We start from the raw sequence: 20318 nt of genomic DNA, 5'->3' as shown, positions 1-20318 counted from the left end.
ATGTTTTTTAATTTTCGGATACATTTAAGTTGAGCCTCTATTATGTTGTCTTTAAAATTTTCACATGCAGCTTGTAGGGATTTCACTTTTGGCGCTCTACCTTTTAATTTCTGTTTAATTTCCTAACTACATTTGTGTAGTCCCCCTTTCTGAAATTAAATGCTACAATGTTGGGCTGCTATGGTGTTTTCCCTGACACAGGGAAGCTTAATTTAAATCTATTATGGTCACTATTACTAAATGGTCCAGCTATATTAATCTCTTGGACCAGATTCTGTGCTCCACTTAGGAGTAAATCAAGAATTGCCTCTCCTCTTGTGGGTTCCAGGACTAGCTGCTCCAAGAAGCAGTCATTTAAGGTGTCAAGAAACTTTTCTCTCTGCATCCCGTCCTGAGGTGACATGTACCCAGTCAATATGGGGATAGTAGAAATCCCAAAATAAATTTGTTAGTCTCTAAGGTGCCACAAGTACTCCTGTTCTTTTTGCAGATACAGACTAACATGGCTGCTACTCTGAAACCTGACATTATTATTGTGTTTTTTTATTTTTATAGCCTCTTTAATCTCCCTGAGCATTTCACAGTCACTATCACCATCCTGGTAAGGTGGTGGGTAGTATATCCCTACTCTCATATTCTTATTATTAGAGCATGGAATTACTATCCATACAGATTCTATGGTACAGTTTGGTTCATTTAAGATTTTTACTTCATTTGATTCTATGCTTTCTTTCACATATAGTGCCACTCCCCCACCAGCACGACCTGTTCTTCCAATATATTTTGTACTCTGGTATTACTGTGTCCCATTGACTAGCCTCATTCCACCAAATTTCTGTGATGCCTATTGTATTAAATGAGGATATTGACATGAGACACTCTAGTTCACCCATCTTATTATTTAGACTTCTAGCATTTGTATACAAGCACTTTAAAAACTTGTCACTTTTTTGCTGCCTGACATTACATGATGTAATTGAATGGTACTCTTTTTCATTTGACTGTTTCTCATCAGATCCTACCTGTATTTTATCATCTTCCATCCTCTCCTCCTTACTAGGACATAGAGAATCTCCATTAATAGATCCTCCCCTAAGAGATGTCTCTGTCCAAAACACATGCTCCTCTGCACCTGTCGGCTTTCCCCCAGCCCTTAGATTAAAAACTGCTCTATGATCTTTTTAAGTGCCAGCAATCTGATTCCATTTTGGTTTAGGTGGAATCCATCCTTCCTGTATAAGTTACCTCTTTCCCCAAAGTTTCCCCAGGTCCTAATAAATCTAAACCCCTACACCATCGTCTCATCCACGCATTGAGACACCGCAGTTCTGCCTGTCTAACTGGCCCTGCGTGTTGAACTGGATGCATGTCAGAGAATGCTGCCACAGAGGTCCTGGATTTCAATCTCTTATCTAGCAGCCTAAATTTGGCCTCCATGACCTCTCTCCTTTCCTTTGTCATTGATACCTACATATACCACAACCACCGGCTCCTCCCCAACACTATACAAGTCTATCTAGATGTCTCAAGAGATCCGCCACCTTTGCACCAGTCATCATGCGATTCTCCTGGTAATCGCAAACCCATCTGTTTCTAATAATCAAATCCCCCATAACTATTACCTGTCTCTTCCCAATAACTGGAGTTCACTCCCCCCAGAGAGGTATCCTCAGTGCGAGAGGATCATTTCCCTCTGCTCCAGTTGGATGTTCTCCTTCCCTGAGACTTTCATCCTCCTCAACAGCACAGAGGCTGTCAGACCGGGGGTGGGACTGTTCTACTATATTTCGGAAGTCTCATCTATGTACCTCTGTCTCCCTTAGCTCCTCCAGTTCAGCTACTCTGGTCTCCAAAGCCCGTACACGGTCTCTGAGGGCGAGGAGCTCCTTGCACCGAATGCACACATACGCCACCTGCCCATAGGGCAAGTAATCATACATGCTGCATTGGGTGCAATAAACTGGATAATCCCAACTCTGTTGCTGGACTTCTGCCTGCATTCTCTTTTTACTCCTGCAGCTCGTTCCTTTGTTGATGTTTTGTTTTTAATCAGGGGTTTTTTTAGGCTTTAAGTTTAAAGAATGTTAAATGTATCTAGCCCCCCTTCACACTCTCCCCCTTATTTACGTGCCACAAAACAGGAAGCTCAGAGAGTCATAGTGACTGTCCATCACTCTACCCATGAGATTAAACAAGCAATTGAGAGGGTTAGTAAAAATCTGAAACACGAATGGTGGGAGTCTTCGTTGGGATGGTCTCCCACAGCAATGATGACCTTAAACGTGGCCTTACATCCAACTGTGGTGATCATTGGGATCCAACTGGTTTTATTACTAAGTATAGTAGCTTTGGCTTGCTGGGTAAGAACAAGTGTCCAGAAGGTACGAGAGGCTAGTTCACAAAGTCAACTAATGCCATTACTGGTCCTACCCAGGAGGCAAGCCCAAGCTTGGAAAATCTGAGTACTGGACTCCCATGATGGCGATGGCTTTGGTAAAAGCATCATCTAAGGGGGAAGTGTAACGAAAGACCTGGACTTGACATAACTCACAGCTACCTTGTGTATGGAGTTAGCATAACCCACAGCCATCTTGTATGCACAGCCAGTTTTTGGAAACAAAACTATAGGGTCAGGAGAATTCAGCCTTGACGTAGGCAGACAGATAGAAAAGTATCAGCTGCAGCTGCAGCATTACTAACAGGGACAGATATATATTCACAAAGTCATGAGAATGGGAAGAGAATGGACAAGCTAACCTTGAATTTCTGCAGCTTCTTCCTGATAATAAAAAGTATGAGGTTTTGCTGTTGCAAGTGTATCCTGCTAATGAAGCATAAAGATAAGAAGACCTTGAGAAGACTTTACTAACTTTGAAAAATACAAAAGTTAATGAGTAGGTGGTCTTAGGCATGTGAACCTCTGTATAGTGAAAATGATTGGTTAGGGGTTTTTTTGCATAGCTACATTTTAAGTAAAATAATTTGTTAAGGCATAGATAGAGAAATCCTCATTTTAACTATATAATGAGGGTCAAAAACAAGCTCATTGGAACTTAACTCCAGGATACGGCTAAGATTTTGTGTGTAGAAGCCCCCTGGATGAGATCGGGTCATGAATGGCCATTGGGAGATATCAGTCTGCTTTATTGGGAGTGATGAGCATTAGATGCTTGGCGTGTGTATTCTGTTGATTGTACATGTTTAAGAATATTTACTGTGTGACAAAAGCTCCTTCACTGGGACACGGTCCCGTTAATTCGCAGAAGGCCATTGGGCCCTGGAAAGGGGTATGGGAGCCCCATATTGTGCGGGTGACACTTAGATTCCACTGTCTACATAAAGAGAGGTTCTTGGGGGGGGCGGGGGGGCAGAGAGAGAAAGGGGGAAAAAAGGGGGCATTTAAATGGCCAGCTCGCTTACGGTCAGACTAGACAATCACAATAGTGAATGGTGCCTTCTAACCTTCGACTCTGAGTCATACTTTCTAAAACCAATACATCAGCAGCTGTTGGTGACTGATTTAAGATTTGCAAGAAGGGGAGGACTAAGGGAAGTTGACACAGAAAAGCACAGAAAGTTTTTCAACTTTCTTTTTCAAGATAAGAAATGTTACTTTCATACATTTAATTTATAAAATGTGTCATACAAGTTACATACATGCACTCTAAAACTTAACAGAACAAATGACATTTTAAAACAAAGTAAAAAAGCGTCTAGCATCTTTTTATAATCGGTGATATTCAAAAATCACTTCATTTGATAGATTCCCCACACAAAAACTTAAAATTTACATTTAAAGTTGTTCAAGTGCATTTCCTATCAACCCAATGACTAAAAATCAAGGAACTCACCAGTTAAGGCAACATCAAGCTCAGCTCACAGGCCTTAGCACCCCACACATCAGTACCCCCACATAAGCATACTCAAACTCCAATGCACTTCCAAAAATAAACTACTTACAATGCAACACCTCATTCATTGCTGTCAGGCTCACCCACACAGCCTTAACTCTGACCTTAGCAAGATTAAGATATTAACACAAATAAATTTTTGAAGTGTAATGTTAATACTACCGAAACATGAGTTCAGCGTTCCGGGTGTGTGCGCACTAGTGGATTCTGAGGAACTAGATGCACATACTGTGGGTGGTTGTATGTAAGCATATAAATCTAAAATGGAGATTTCTCCCCCCGCTCTTTCTCCAATATTTCTATTTTTGCCCCTGCCCTCTGCAGTCCTCTCTAAAAATGAAGGTTACTTACGTGTAACCAGAGTTCTTCAAGATGGACTCTGCATATTCCACATTCTTAGGATATGCCAACCAGTACAGCTTGGATGGTGGAACCTTCTGGTAGCAGTGCCTGTTAGCGCGCTCAGGCATCCTTTCTACCCGTTCCCATAGCATTCAAACATGTTCTATGGGGCATAGCTATAAAAAGGGGCATGGTGTTGGCTGACACCTCAGTTCCTTCCACCACTAATGCAGAGTCTAGATTGTGATGTTATCTGATTGATATATGACCATATAGATAATTGTTAATACCACTGTTATATAAGTGCAACAAATGTCATAAAAAATGTGTCAAGTAAGATGTCAGTAGAAAAGTTATAATTTGCTGAATATGATTATGCTATTTGTATACATGTATCATTTTTGTATCTGAAGGTATGAGTATTGGCTCTATACCTGTATTTCTAATGTGTTTGCTTATGGATAGCACCCACGAGGTATTTAGCCTGCACATCTTGAAGGGACTACTCAAGTTAAATGGCTCATCAAGGAACACTTAACTCACAATGGGTCATGGGAGACATCTATCTACACTTAATGGACTTTCCTGTGAATGTTCCATCTGGAGTATAGGTAATAGCTTCTGCTGTGACTAAGCAAAATCATGCATGGACATGTGACGTGCCCATATGACTCCAAACACCATCTTGTTCCCTGTCATTTTCCACAGTGAGAACAATGGGATTCCCTTTACTTGGCAGAAGCTATAAAAGGCCCTGGAAACATCTCCATTTGGCCTCTTTCCTGCTCAAACCTCTGGACTATGGATTTATACTAATGGGAGCATTCTAACCAAGGGACTGAGGACCTTCCAATGATTTGGAAGCAACCAGAGACTTAACAAGCCAGCAGTTTATTTCATCGCTGCTACAAGCCTGATCTAAGAACCTTGCAACTGTTGTATGTATTTGATTCCGTTAACCAATTTTAACTCTCACCTTTCTTTCTTTTTTATAAATAAACCTTTAGACCAGGTGTAGGCAACCTATGGCACATGTGCTGAAGGCGGCATGTGAGCTGATTTTCAGTGGCACTCACACTGCCCGGGTCCTGGCCACCAGTCCGGGGGGCTCTGCATTTTAATTTAATTTTAAATGAAGCTTCTTAAACATTTTAAAAACCTTATTTACTTTACAAACAACAATAGTTTAGTTATATATTCTAGACTTATAGAAAGAGACCTTCTAAAAATGTTAAAATGTATGACTGGCACGCGAAACCTTAAATCAGAGTGAATACATGAAGACTCGGCACATCACTTCTGAAAGGTTGCCGACCACTGCTTTAGAATTTAGATACTAAAGGATTGGCAACAGCTCGATCATTGGATAAGATATGAGTTCTATATTGACCTGGGTATGTGGCTGGTCCTTTGGGATCAGAAGAACCCTTTTGTTTGATGAAATTGGTTTTAAATAACCACTCATCATTAAGTCTAGTGTTTTTGGTGGTGATACAAAGACTGGAATACCTAAGGAGACTACTTTTCTGAATTCTTGTTAGCCAGTGTGGTAAAACAGAAATTTACTTTTATGTCTGGTTTGGTATATCTCAGTTTTTGGGGTGTGTTTGCCCTATTTCTCAGCAGTTTTTCCTGAAATTGGTATTCTCAGTTGTGACCCATGGAGGCACTGTTACATAGACAAATTACTTAATTAGGATTCTGGAAAAGTGGGCATAGAGTATAGAATCGTAGAATATTAGGGTTGGAAGAGACCTCAGGTCATCTAGTCCAATCCCCTGCTCAAAGCAAGACCAACACCAACTAAATCATTCCAGCCAGGGCTTTGTCAAGCCGGGCCTTAAAAACCTTTAAGGATGGAGATTCCACCACCTCCCTAGGTAACCCATTCAAGTGCTTCACCACCCTCCTAGTGAAATAGTGTTTCCTAATATCCAACCTAGACCTCCCCCACTGCAACTTGAGACCATTGCTCTTGTTCTGTCATCTACCACCACTGAGAACAGCCAAGCTCCATCCTCTTTGGAACCCCATTTCAGGTAGTTGAAGGCTGCTATCAAATCCCCCCTCACTCTTCTCTTCTGCAGACTAAATAACCCCGGTTGCCTCAGCCTCTCCTTGTAAGTCATGTGCCCCAGCCTCCTGATCATTTTCGCTGCCCTCCGCTGGACTCTCTCCAATTTGCCCACATCCTTTCTCTTGTGGGGAGACCAAAACTGGATACAATACTCCAGGTGTGGCCTCACTAGTGCTGAATAGAGGGGAATAATCACTTCCCTCGATCTGCTGGCAATGCTCCTACTAATACAGACCAATATGCTGTTGGCCTTCTTGGCAACAAGGGTACACTGCTGACTCATATCCAGCTTCTCATCCACTGTAATTCCCAGGTCCTTTTTTGAAGAACTGCCACTTAGCCAGTCGATCCTCAGCCTGTAGGGGTGCATGGGATTCTTCCTTCCTTAGTGTAGGACTCTGCATTTGTCCTTGTTGAACTTCATCTGATTTCTTTTGGCCCAATCCTCCAATTTGTCTAGGTCACTCTGGTCATATCTACCTCCCATCCCCATCTGCGAACTTGCTGAGGGTGCAACTCATCCCATCATCCAGATCGTTATAAAGATGTTGAACAAAACCGGCCCCAGGACAGACCCCTGGGGCACTCCGCTTGATACCGATCAAGCCGTTGATCACTACCCGTTGAGCCCAACAATCTAGCCAGCTTTCTATCCACCTTATAGTCCATTCATCCAATCTATACTACTTTAACTTGCTGGCAAGAATACTGTGGGACATCGCATCAAAAGCTTTGCTAAAGTCAAGATATATCACATCCACAGCTTTCCCCATACCCACAGAGCCAATTATCCCATCATAGAAGGCAATCAGGTAGGTCAGGCATGACTTGTCATTGGTGAATCCATGCTGACTGTTCCTGATCACCTTCTTTTCCTCCAAGTGCTTCAAAATGGATTCCTTGAGGACCTGCTCCATGATTTTGCTAGGGACTGAAGTGAGGCTGTAATTCCCCGGGTTCTCGTTCTTCCCTTTTTAAAATATGGGCACTATATTTGCCTTTTTCCAATAGTCCGAGGCCTCCCTCGATCGCCACGAATTTTCAAAGATAATGGCTTTGCAATCACATCAGCCAACTCCCTCAGCACCCTTGGATGCATTAGATCTGGACCCATGGACTTGTGCATGTCCAGCTTTTCTAAATAGTCCTTAATCTGTGCTTTCACCACTGAGGGCTGCTCACCTCCTCCCCATACTATGCTGCCCAGTGCAGCAGTCTGGGAGGTGACTTTGTCTGTGACCACCTCCTTGTTGCTAACAAACAGAACAAGGAGTAATGGTCTCAAGTTGCAGTGGGGGAGGTTTAGGTTGGTTATTAGGAAAAACTTTTTCACTAGGAGGGTGGTGAAGCACTGGAATGGTATACCTAGGAAGGTGGTGGAATCTCCTTCCTTAGAGGTTTTTAAGGTCAGGCTTGAAAAGCCCTGGCTGGGATGATTTAGTTGGGAATTGGTCCTGCTTTGAGCAGGGGGTTGGATTAGATGACCTCCTGAGGTCCCTTCCAACCCTGATATTCTATGATTCATACCTGTAGAAACCCTGTGTATGAATATACAGAGTCCATATTGACACCATCAGCTAAGGATTAAACAAAGACTGTGAATGGCTAGCCAACTACAAAAGCAGTTTCTCCTCTTTTGGTGTTCACACCTCAACTGCTAGCAGAGGACCTCACCCTCCCTGATTGAACTAACCTCGTTATCTCCAGACTGATTCTTGCCTGCATATTTATACCTGCCTCTGGAAATTTCCATTACATGAGTCTGACAAAGTGGGTATTCACCCATGAAAGCTTATGCTCCAATACATCTGTTAGTCTATAAGGTGCCACAGGACTCTTTGTTGCTTTTTACAGATCCAGACTAACATGGCTATCCCTCTGATACTAGAGTCCATATTGAAGAACTCTAGTTATGTGCATATTCGAACTCTTGGGATAGCTTAGCAAGCAGTATTCCAAGAATGGCGAGAGGGACAAGAAGTCCAAATTAAACAAGGATTGAAGTATCACTCTGCCATCAGATCTGGCTGCAATTTTAATACACCGTGTTTAGTGAAAGTGTGAAGTGAACCGCAAGTGTCAGCTTTAAATATTTCAACTGCCCTTGTAGAGTGAATTCTAGGCCTGGTTTACACTTAAAAATTCAATTGACCTAGCTACATTGCTAAGGGCTGTGAAAAATTTCATGTGGAGTGCCGTAGCTAGGTCAACTTTATTCCCAGTGTAGATGCAACTAGATCAAAAGAAGAATTAGCTATCACCTCTCAGAGAGGTGGATTAACTACATCGATGGAAAAAGCCCTTTTGTCAACATAGGAAGCATAGCCATAGCACCACAGCAGTACCACTGTAACACTTGTAGTATAGACATAGCCTAAGACCAGGAGGAGGAGAGCGACAAAAACTCTCCTCTACACATTGTCTGAGCCATCTAGACTCAGGCTAGAACTAGGCAGAAACAACTTGGCCCTTACCAGGCTCAGCATAGGAAATATTTTAGGAGAACCCCTAAAGTCTTTAGTTCTGTCCAGGTAATATAATACAACTCTTTTTGCATTTAAAACATGCAGTGTGGGCTCACCGTTATGTGCATGGCATCCAGGAAAGAACACTGGTAAATTAAATTAATATAATTAACTTGAAACTCTTAAATTACTTCATGAAGAAATCAAGGGTGAAATCTTCATGAAAAACCACACGAGGATGAGCCATCAAAGCATGTATTTCACTAATCCTTCTAGCAGATGTGATTGCTATTATAAAAACTGTCTTTATGGACAGGTGAAATAAAGAACACCTTGAGAGGTACAAGCTAAGGGAACACAAGTTGTTTTAATATTAAGTTTAAATACCATAGAAAAACTGGGTTTTGTACTGGCAGATCCAAACTCAATAAACCTTTCAACTGAGTTGTGTGAGAAAACAGATTAATCATCAATATGTATATGAAAAGCTGTTACCGCTGATCAATGGATTTTAAGCAAGGAGGTAGCTACACCCATAATTTTCAGGTTTAACAAATATTCTATAATATACTGATTAGGAGCTGAGATCGGATCAACGCTTTTATCAGAAGCCCATACAACAAACTTCTTCCATGTCAAGATCATAACACTTTCTACTAGACGGTTTCCTAGAATTAAAAACACACTGTACCTCAACAGAACAAGACTTTTCTAAATCAGTTAAAGTACTGCTGCCCATGCCATTAGATGCAACAACTGGAAGCTGGATGAAAGACTCTCCCGTCCCTGGTGGGACAATAGGTCCACTGTCACCAGTAGCATCTTATAATTCCCTTTGGACAGGAGAAGTTGATATACATTGTTGTCTTGGACATAATGGAACAATTTTGAATAATTTTGGTGGAATCCTGCTTTATCTTCTTTACTACCTTTAACATTAGTGGGAAGGGGGAAAACTCAGACAGTACAACTATGGCCCACTAAGGAATGCACCTGTCACTGACTGTGAACCCACTCTTAAATAGGGACACTTGGTATTGAATCTGGTGGCAAAAAGACAAATGTCTAGAAGCCACAAAGGTTGAAAGTGTCCTTTGTCACCAAATCTTTTACTCACTTTATGCATCTGCGTGGAATCCCTGCTCAACGAACCCACAACCTCACTATGAGCTCCCACACTACTGTAAGGCAACTGAGTATCATACACCAATCACACAGTTTTATTGCCTCCTTGCAAAAAGGAGACAAAACAAGCTCCTCTCTGTCTGTTCACTTAATACATTGATGACATATTATCCATAGCAACTTGGACTACTGAGTTCTGCATTTGTGGGAGGTACAACTTGAGACCTAGAAAGATAGCTCTCAGACCTAAAACATTTATATGTAAAAGGGATTCCTAGCGATTCTTAAGGCCTCAAATTAATAAACTGTTTAGATGTGCCCCCCTAACCTAGTTTCATCAGTTTCATTATTTTTGATACCTTTGTATCATGTCCACTCTTAATCTCCCCTTTTCCAATCTAAACATACACAGTTCCTTCAGCCTTTGTTTGCTCGTATGGCTGCATTCCATCCCTTTGATCATCTTTGTCGCTCACCTCTGGATCCTCTCCAGTTTCTCTACATCCTTTCTATACGTTGATGACCAAAATTGGACACAGTACTCCACCTGAGGCCTAACCAGCGCCAAGTAGAGCGGTACAATCACCTCCCATGGCTTGCATGCTGTCCCTCTGTTAATGCAACCACAAATTGCACTTGCCTTTTTTTTTTTTGCGCAACAGCACACTGTTGATTCATGTTGAGGTTGTGATCCACCACAGTTATCCCCCGTTTTGTATGAGTGTATTTGGTTTTTCTTCCCTAAGTGTAACAGATGACATTTTGTCTTTGCTGAATTTCACTGTGTTGTCTACAACCCAGTTCTCCAATCTATCAGGATGCCTCTAATTTAGGTCTATCCTCCAAAGTGTTGGCAACCTCTCCCTAACTTTGTCTCATATGCAAATTTCATCAATATGCTCTCTATTCCTACATTCAGGTAATTACGACCACCAGACCCAGAACAGATCCCTGTGGAACCCCACTTGAGACCTCCCTCCCAACATCATTCCATTAATAGTTACTCATTGTTTGCGGTTATTTAACCAATTATATATTCGCGTAATAGTAATTTTGTCAAGCCTGCATTTCTCCAGTTTACTTATCAGAATGTCATGTGGGACTTTGTCAAAAGCCTGGCTGAACTCCAGGTATAATATGTCCACTGCACTGCCCCTATCCACCAAACCTGCTACCTTGTCAAAAAAGTAAATCATGCTAGTTTGACAGGATTTGTTCTTCGTAAATCCATGCTGGCTGCTAGTGATTACCCCTTTGTCCTCCAGGTATTTGCAAATTGAATGTTTTATAGATAGCTTTAGTCCATCCATTTTAATCCGGCTCTCAAGCTCCCGCTGGGGAGCGGGGTCTGGAGCTTGCCCGGATCCGGCACTCCAGCCGGAGAGTGAGGTCGGGGGCTGCACTGCGCAGCTCCCGGAAGCAGCGGCATGTCCCCCCTCTGGCTCCTATGCGTAGGGGAAGTCAAGGGGCTCCACTCCGCACGCTGCAGCTCCCATTGGCCGGGAACCACATCTGGCCACGCCTGTGCGTAGGAGCCGGAGGGGGGACATGCCACTGCTTCCGGGAACCGCTTGAGGTAAGTGCCACCCTGAGCCTGCACCCCTGAGCCACTCCCGCTGCACCCCAACCCCAGCCCTGATCCCCCTCCCGCTCTCCAAACCCCTCGGTCCCAGCCCAGAACACCCTTCTACACTCCAAACCGCTCAGCCGGAGCCCTCACCCAACCCCCCCCCCCCCCCCCGAGTCCCCTCCCACACCCTGAACTCCTCATTTCTGGCCCCACCACAGAGCCCGGACCCCCAGCTAGAGGCCTCACCCCCAATTTCGTGAGCATTCATGGCCCGCCATACAATTTCCATATCCAGATGTGGCCCTCGGGCCAAAAAGTTTGCCCACCCCTGCTCTAGTAGCTTCCCAGGTATCAAAGTCAGGCTGACTGGCCTATAATTCCCCAGCTCCTCCTTTTCCCGCTTTTAAAAGTAAATGCGTAATGACAAAAAGGGGAAGGGAGCTAAAAATCAATTGCATTGAAAAGGCAGAAGAAAAAGCACAGGGCAGTCTGCAAACTATCCTTGACACCTGTATACAAATGCAAGGAGTATGGGGAACAAGTAGGATTAACTGGAAGTCATGGTATATGAAAATATGACTTAATGAGCATTATTTAGACTTGGTGGGCCAACTCCCATGATTGGAATACCAGCATTGAGGGATATAACTTGTTCTGATAGGACGGGTGTGGGAAAAAAAAGGAGAAGGTGTTGCGCAGTACATCAAGAATATATCCACTTGCTCTGAGGTCCAAGAGGAAGTGTGCAACAGACTTACTGAGAGGATGAGGATAAAAAGGGAAAAAGATTAGCAGCAATGTTATGGTGGGGATCTATTATAATGAGGAAGAAGAAAGAGATGAGTCATTCTACAAGCAGGTAACAAGATTAGCTAATACACATGAGCTAGCATTAATGGGAGATTTTAATTTCCCTGATATCTGTGGGAAGACTATTGCAACAAAACATAATATGTTCTGCAAATTCTTAGCATATGCAGAGAACAATTTTTGGATCTGGTTTTGACCAACAGGGATGAATTGGTCGTGAAGGTGGTCAAGAACTTAGGAGGAAATGATCATGAGCTGATAGAAATCAAGACCCTAAGGAAAGGAGGACATGAGAACCACAAAACAAGGACACTGGACTTCAGAAAGATGGATTTCAACCAGCTCAGAGAAATAGTGGGCAAGGTCCCATGGAAAATACCAGTTAGGAAGAAAAGATGTAATACTGGAGGCCCAATGACAGTGTCTTTCAAGCGCAGTAAGAATAAGTGGGAGTTGGCCAGTATGGCCAACTCATCCATGATGGCATGTGCCAATCCTGCCAATTGCCTCAATCTGGCATAATCTCTGCTTGATACACAGGCTCTCTCAGAGTACTCATTAGAAAAAGAAAACCATGGCTCAAGGGAAGAAGTTGAACTTCTGAAAACATTTCCAGATCCTTTTCAGAATACAAATCCAATCCCAGATCCGATAATGAAACAATAGGGAATATAACTAGAGGTCTACTAAAATCGCAGAGAAACAACACAATTTTTGCAGGTTGGTCACGGCATAAATAGCAAATTTCACAGATGTGTAACAGTCTGCAGAAAAGAAGAATTGGGGCGGAGGGGGAAGATTTGATAGCTGATTTCAACTACCTGAAAGGGGGTTCCGAAGAGGATGGATCTAGACTGTTTTCAGTGGTAGCAGATGACAGAACAAGGAGTAATGGTCTCAAGTTGCAGTGGGGAAGGTTTAGGTTGGATATGAGGAAAAACTTTTTCACTAGGAGGGTGGTGAAGCACTGGAATGGGTTACCTTGGGAGGTGGTGGAATCTCCATCCTTAAAAACCTCTAAGGCCCAGCTTGACAAAGCCCTGGCTGGGATGATTTAGTTGAGGTTGGTCCTGTTTGCATGTTATTTGGTGCCTTGGGATCCTTAGCTGGATCTGGCTCAGATGGAGGGGTTAAGAATCTCTGAGCTGGATTGGAGGACTTTGCCATCAAAAGTTCAGTTGACTTTGAACAGGAGATCGATGCCGAGGCCGAAGCCTTTACCACTGTTGTCTTCTTGGATCTGTAAATACTCTGAGTCCATTTGGGTCTCATCTTTTCCTTCAGATCCCTTCAAAGATTCCAATCCCAGAGGCTTGGCAGACAAGGTGTTTTTGTAGTAGGAGGGCCTGAAGTCTATTTTGCCTCTCCTTATGGGTCCAATGACTGAACATGCTACAAATAGCACAATGTAAAGGGTAATGTCTGTTCCCATGGCATTTAAGGCACCTGACATGTGTCAGACACCAGGAAAACTGAGGGATATAATGCACATCTTTGAAAACTTTTAAATCTTCAGCTTTGCCATCAATGCCACTGCTGTGCTCTCTGGAAATATTTTAAAACTTCTCTAAAACTTACTCTGAAATCCTAACACTAAAACAATGAGCTATAATGATTAACTAGCCTAACAAGGTATAGAAAGGCACTTGGTTCAAAGCTATGGATCCAAGCGATGCAGGGAAGACACATTCATCTGCTGCTGGAAGGAACAGAGGTGGCAGCTGGCACTGTGCCACCTTTTAGAGCCATGGGAACATGTTGGAACACTGAAGGGAGAGGTAGGAGGAACACAGGTGCACTCTAACAGGTGCTGCTACCAGAAGATTCCACCATCCAACCTGTACCTGTCGGTACATCCTAAGAGTGGGAATGTGCAGAGGACACAAAAAAGAACAAGAGCCTGAGCACCCACATCTGCACCTGTAGTCCCCAGACCTCCCTCCACCTCTGAATTCTTCCATGATTTCTATTCATATGCCTCCCCACTCCTGCCGTGACCCTCATGCCCCCTCATCATCTGCATCTCTCCTCCATAAACAACTTTTTGTGGTTCCTATGGTTTAACTGCAGTAGATCTGTTGTCCTCTGGGCCCTGTACCCATTGTCAAGTCCCTTCCCTTGACATGCACTTCACCTCTCTCCATCTCCTTTCCCCCCATTCCCATAGTTCCACAGTATTCTTCCCAGCAAGTATGGATTGGACGAATGGACTATACAGTGGATAGAAAGCTCCCTAGATCGTCGGCTCAAAGGGTAGCGATCAACGGCTTGATGTCTAGCCGGCAGCCAGTATCAAGCTGAGTGCCCAAGGGGTCTGTCCTGGAGGCGGTTTTGTTCAACATCTTCATTAATCATCTGGGATGACGGGATGGACTGCACCCTCAGCAAGTTCACGGATGACTCTAAGCTCGGGGGACAGGTAGATATGCCGGAGGATAGGAATAGGGTCCAGAATGACCTAGACAAATTGGAGGACTGACCAAATAAAATCTGATGAGGTTCAACAAGGGCAAGTGCAGAGTCCTGCACTTAGGATGGAAGAATCCCATGCACTGCTACAGGCTGGAGACCAACTGGCTAAGCGGCAGTTCTACAGAAAAGGACCTAGGGATTACAGTGGATGAGAAGCTGCATATGAGTCAACACTGTGCCCTTGTTGCCAAGAAGGCTAACGGCATATTGGGCTGCATTAGTAGGAGTATTGCCAGTATTGATCAAGGGAAGTGATTATTCAGCACTGGTGAGGCCACATCTGGAGTATTGCATCCAGTTTTGTGTCCCCCACTACAGAAATGTTGTGGACAAATTGGAGAGAGTCCAGTGGAGGGCAACGAAAATTATTAGGGGGCTGGGGCACATGACTTACGAGGAGAGACTGAGGGAACTGGGCTTATTTAGTCTGCAGAAGAGAAGAGTGGGGGGGATCTGATAGCAGCCTTTAACTACCTGAAGCGGGGTTCCAAAGAGGATGGAGCTCAGCTGTTTTCGGTGATGGCAGATCATAGAACAAGGAGCAATGGTCTCACGTTGCAGTGGGGAAGGTCTAGGTTGGATATTAGGAAAAACTATTTCACTTGGAGGGTAGTGAAGCACTGGAATGGGTTCTCTAGGGAGGCGGTGGAATCTCCATCCTTAGAAGATTTTAAGGCCTGGCTTGACAAAGCCCTGGCTGGGATGATTTAGTTGGGGTTGGTCCTGCTTTGAGCAGGGAGTTGGACTAGATGACCTCCTGAGGTCTCTTCCAACCCTGATCCTCTATGATTCTCAGCAACATTTTACATTCAACCGTTTAATGAATGTGTTTAAGTATTTAAAATATAAGCATCTATAAAAACACTTTAAATGTGTATGGGACAGGAAACTGGGGTGGAGGGAAAAGCTGGGGCATTGGTTTAGTTAGTGGGGTTGATGAAGGAAGCTGTGCAGTAAGGAAACTTGTTTATCAGGCTCTCTAGTTCTGTCCCTAACAAATCCATGGCCAGGCTTTCATTCAAGCTCTCTCTGTGCCTTTTTCCCTCTTCCCCAGCTTCCCACTAAACTGATAAATTTGGCCAGCAGAAGATGCAGTCAGACTGACCTTGTAAGGTCCACTGGACTCAGGATCCTCTGCGGAGCTGCATGACAGTTGCCCCAGGCAGCAGTGCCTCTTTCATAGAGAAGCTTCACTTCTCATGCGATATTTACATTAAAGCTTTCTACCCCTCTTGCCCCGTGACTTGCACACAGGGCAAAGAAAGGGAGATATTTGCAGGCAAAGCAGTACGAGAAGCATATCGTCCAACTCCGAGAAGGTGGCCCTCTCCCTATCAGGCTGGCAAATCTATAGTTCATACAGGAGACCCAGCCCAGTGAACCTCACTAAATCAAGTCACACTTAGGCTTCTGTCAGCAAACTTTATCAGATCAGTGGGATGCAGCTGGTGATGTGTTGGGGTTGCAGCAGACAGCAATGGGGAGGCGCATCACTTAAGAGATAGACCCTAACCATTCTATGTTAGGAACAGAGACACCTGGGCAGTGGATCCAACCAGGCAGCTATTGAGGACAGAATTCGTCTGTAAGAAATGCACTGTTCTACTAGCATCTTTGGGGGGGATCCATTGATTATGATTATGCCAAAGGGTACCTTCTTAATTAAGAATGCTTGGATTCAGTAAGCCTTTAAACAAGTATTCTCTAAATAGCACCGATTTGTATTGCACTCATTAGAAATACGAGGGGAGGGATAGCTCAGTCGTTTGAGCATTGGCCTGCTAAACCCAGGGTTGGGAGTTCAATCCTTGAAGGGACCATTTAGAGATCTGGGGCAAAAATCTGTCTGGGGATGAGTCCTGCTTTGAGCAGGGGGTTGGACTAGATGACCTCCTGAGGTCCCTTCCACCCTTATATTCTAAATATTCTAAAACAACATTCAAATGAGAATTTATAGAACTGCAACTGATCATCTAAATTACTGTCAAACTCACCTGGTCTTCAGCGTCAGAAACTTTCTGTGTTGTGTTACTTAATGATTCTGATGTGGCTGCCACTGCAGAGTCTGGTGGGATGTTTACACCATTGGTCCCACTGCTGGGAACTGTAATGAAAAATGTTATATGCTGAAGAGGCCATCCAAAAGGATATTCAGCTTTTGAAAATAATATGGAAAATTGCAGTTGGAAAATTTCCAACCCACTAGAGCCCCTAAGAAGCTTTAGAAGTCAGTAGCATTAAGAGTCCAACATCATTCATCTCCTACATTCCCAGAAAGCTAAAAAAAAAAAAAAAAATCAATTTGGAACCATTATAAAATGTGTTTATAAAATGTTTAGTGTGAAAATTCTACATATTTAAATTTGACCTATACTCTTCCTTAGCATTTTATAAGATCAATTTCATAAAGTATGTACACTCAAAGTCTTATAAAATGAGGAAACTGTTTTACTAAGGCCCCAAATCATGCAATTATGAAGCAAGTACATGACTCAATTACTTAATGTGTTTTACTCATAAAGTTAATTATATTTTACACCACCAGACTCCAGGGTCTGTGGCTATGACACAAACATACTACTCAGGTTCTGGAGACAGACAATGCCTCACAGTTCACCCAAGATGCATTTACTAAACAAACACTGCGTATCTCATTGTGTGTTGTTTCTTATGTGACAGTTGTATTTCACCCTAATGACTTCCAGGTTCCTTTGAAACCAAGTGAAATCTGGAAGACATTAAACAAAGAAAAAGGTCACTCTGAAGAGAAACAAAATTAACCTCAGAGTTACAGCTCTGTTGCCATTTTGGTCCTCTTTCCCAACATCACTATGCATACATGATCAAAATGCATGGACTATTATAGAGCAATAGAGGAATGTGATTTACCCATTTGTGAAAAAGCCTTAGGCTGTGGTGCTTGTAAAACTGCTGGGCGTAGTACACTTCGTTGCTGTTCCTTAGGTTTCTGGCTTGGGAGACCTAAACATGAAAGCAAACTTTTCCAGGACCCTCAAGTACATTAGCTGCAAAAATCAACATCTACTCAATCTTCTCCTTCAGTGTTTCTGAGACAATGCAAGATTGAAGTGGCACAAAGTTCAAATTATATCATACTTGTCCCCTGGAAAATACATTTTCCTGCCCCCCCTCCCCCAAATTAATTCAGAAAGGGTAAGATTACTGTTTTATTCCTAGTCTTTAGACAGTTCCTTAATGCATTCTGCATTTTCCCACTAAAAGCTACATTAAAAGATTAAGACAGAATAAAAGCCAGAAAATTCAATTAAGAGTAAAGTGCAGAGAACATGCATTCCCAGCTGTATCTATGAAAGCCATGCACAGCTCCACACACTAGGTCTTATTCTTCCCTTTAAATTCTCCCACAGGTTGTGGAGGGTGAAATACTTTTCATGGCCTGAAAACTGAAACTTATTGAAAACACTAATCTAGCATATTGTTCCATTTAATCCTGACCGGCTCTGGGGGTCAAACTGATCTTTTTGGAATTCTATAAAACAACACAATATGCTACAGTTCTTCCATTCACATCTGGATCTTAAAAAGTCTATTAGGAACCCTCCCACCCCACCCCACCCCTCCCAACTGGATCAACTCCAGAAGTCTATGGAAATCCCTGATCAGTTAAAGGGTTTCTCCTCAGAAGTAAAAAAAGGATCACTTGGTCCATTAAAATGTTATGAAAAAATTGTCATCTTTAACATTAATATTTTACTTGTACTGAAAGAGTCATTTTCCAAAGTATCCAAAAAGATGTCCTGAATTTGGATAGAGGCTAAGGAGACTGCTAGATATACTGACTGCCTCCATCCTCGTACACATGCCCTAATTTTGATTTGTATAAATTGGCTTTTGAGCACTAGAAGAGAGCAAAACAAAACATGAGAAAGCAATAAGCTTTGGTAATATTTTACGAACTCCCATTTGTACTGAGAATGAAACAGTTTAAGTTACAAATCATGGCTTCCACTAACACAGAGCAACAGTTTTATTTCCTTAAACTCCTATGGTAATTGTAACAGCACTGCTCTCTCTGTCACATACTTACATATACAAAACAAATTTCTTAACTTCAGTGTTCATGCAATAGAAGATGATTTTTCAAACAGGAACTAGAATCCTTCCGATTTGGAAGATTAGTTTGAGGAAATTCCTGAATAAAACGAGGTCCTCATTTAATGTGCTTTTCCTCTGCCTCAGAAAATATTAAACCTACCTGCGCTGGGTGCCTGGCCATGGATAAGTGTTGGTGGTTTCAGCCGGAATCCACTGCTCTTTTCCTCTAGAAGTACAGTACAAAATATAAGGACATAGGTTCTCAGAGGCATGTAGCCAAAACAAGGGACCAAGCAGAATGCAAAGAATTAAGCACTCTGACAGCAGACAACAGAGAAGGTACTTTCAGAGACAAGCCACAGAGCGCTCACACTTTTCACAATGTAATGCCCACTGGCAGCAGAAATACCTAATATAAAAAGAAGGGGGCGGGGAGAGGCAGGAATAGCTCAGTGGTTTGAGCATTGGCCTGCTAAATCCAGGGTTGTGCGTTCAATCATTGATGGGGGCCACCTAGGGATCTGGGGCAAAATCAGTACTTGGTCCTGCTAGTGAAGGCAGGGGGCTGGACTCTATGACCTTTCAGGGTCCCTTCCAGTTCTAGGAGATAGGTATATCTCCATATATTTAATGCTGCAAAATGGGTTTTTTCCCAAATTGAAGGAGGGTATCTTGTTTTCCTCAGTAAGAAATACGGTCTTAGCTTCCACTGAACAAGACAGTAAAATTAAATCAAGAGGCCCAAATTATGAGTTGTTGCCAGATATACATTTTAAATTGTATTGTTTTAAGGAAAATATAATCAGATTTTTCATTGTGTTGTAAATCATGGAGTTCCCGGGCACAAAAAAATAAAAATGGATACTTATTAAGAAACAAACAGATGCTTTAACCAAGTAGAGTGATCAGACTAAAACGTAAAACTGAAAGCATGGCAAAATCCAACAGCAGCTACCATTAAAGAACATAAGATATTATACTGTTGACGGGATACACTTGAAAGAGATGCAAGCAAGCAGCGTATATCTACTTGGTCTCCCTGAGTGGGGAAAAAAGGAAGGGATATCTGAGGTCCTTTATTATATTGGGTTTAGATGCCTTTACTGAACCAGTCTTAACTGAGGATTATAGAAATAGTTTAAGGGGACAGACCGGTAATGAGGAAGCAATATGGGATAATGTTTGCTCACTATCATAGTGAACAGAACCCCCCCACCCCACACACACACACACACACTTATAATCTATTCACATGTGTCAAGCTTTCCTATTACAGAAGACCTATCCTTAGCCATATCCCCAGCACAGAAGCAACAATACTTGTACAAGTAGCCTGTACAGGACATTTTGCTGTGAATAGTCTTTGGTTTCTGCAGCCTCACTTTGCTGAGATACAGTTTGCTAAAACACTACTATATGAGGAGGAAAAAGATCCTTTTTGAGGGATCAGAAATGGAACTAGAAAATAA

The 20318-nt window shown here is 42.7% G+C and overlaps 1 protein-coding gene across 5 annotated transcripts in view; it reads right to left on the bottom strand.

Moving 5' to 3' along the window:
* Window positions 1–20318, bottom strand: part of RANBP3 (RAN binding protein 3) — a 151774-nt gene that overhangs the window by 77583 nt on the left and 53873 nt on the right. For all 5 annotated transcript variants that reach the window (XM_034755051.1, XM_034755048.1, XM_034755050.1 and 2 more), the window contains 3 exons: window positions 19010–19075; window positions 17662–17754; window positions 16767–16876 (listed from right to left, as the gene is read on the bottom strand). In XM_034755051.1, coding sequence (XP_034610942.1) covers window positions 16767–16876; window positions 17662–17754; window positions 19010–19075 — 269 coding nt within the window. The remainder of the gene's footprint in view (window positions 1–16766; window positions 16877–17661; window positions 17755–19009; window positions 19076–20318) is intronic.

This window comes from Trachemys scripta, chromosome 22, assembly GCF_013100865.1.
Source record: "Trachemys scripta elegans isolate TJP31775 chromosome 22, CAS_Tse_1.0, whole genome shotgun sequence".
NCBI lineage: Eukaryota > Metazoa > Chordata > Testudines > Emydidae > Trachemys > Trachemys scripta.
This window is presented reverse-complemented; position numbering and strand designations above follow the sequence as displayed.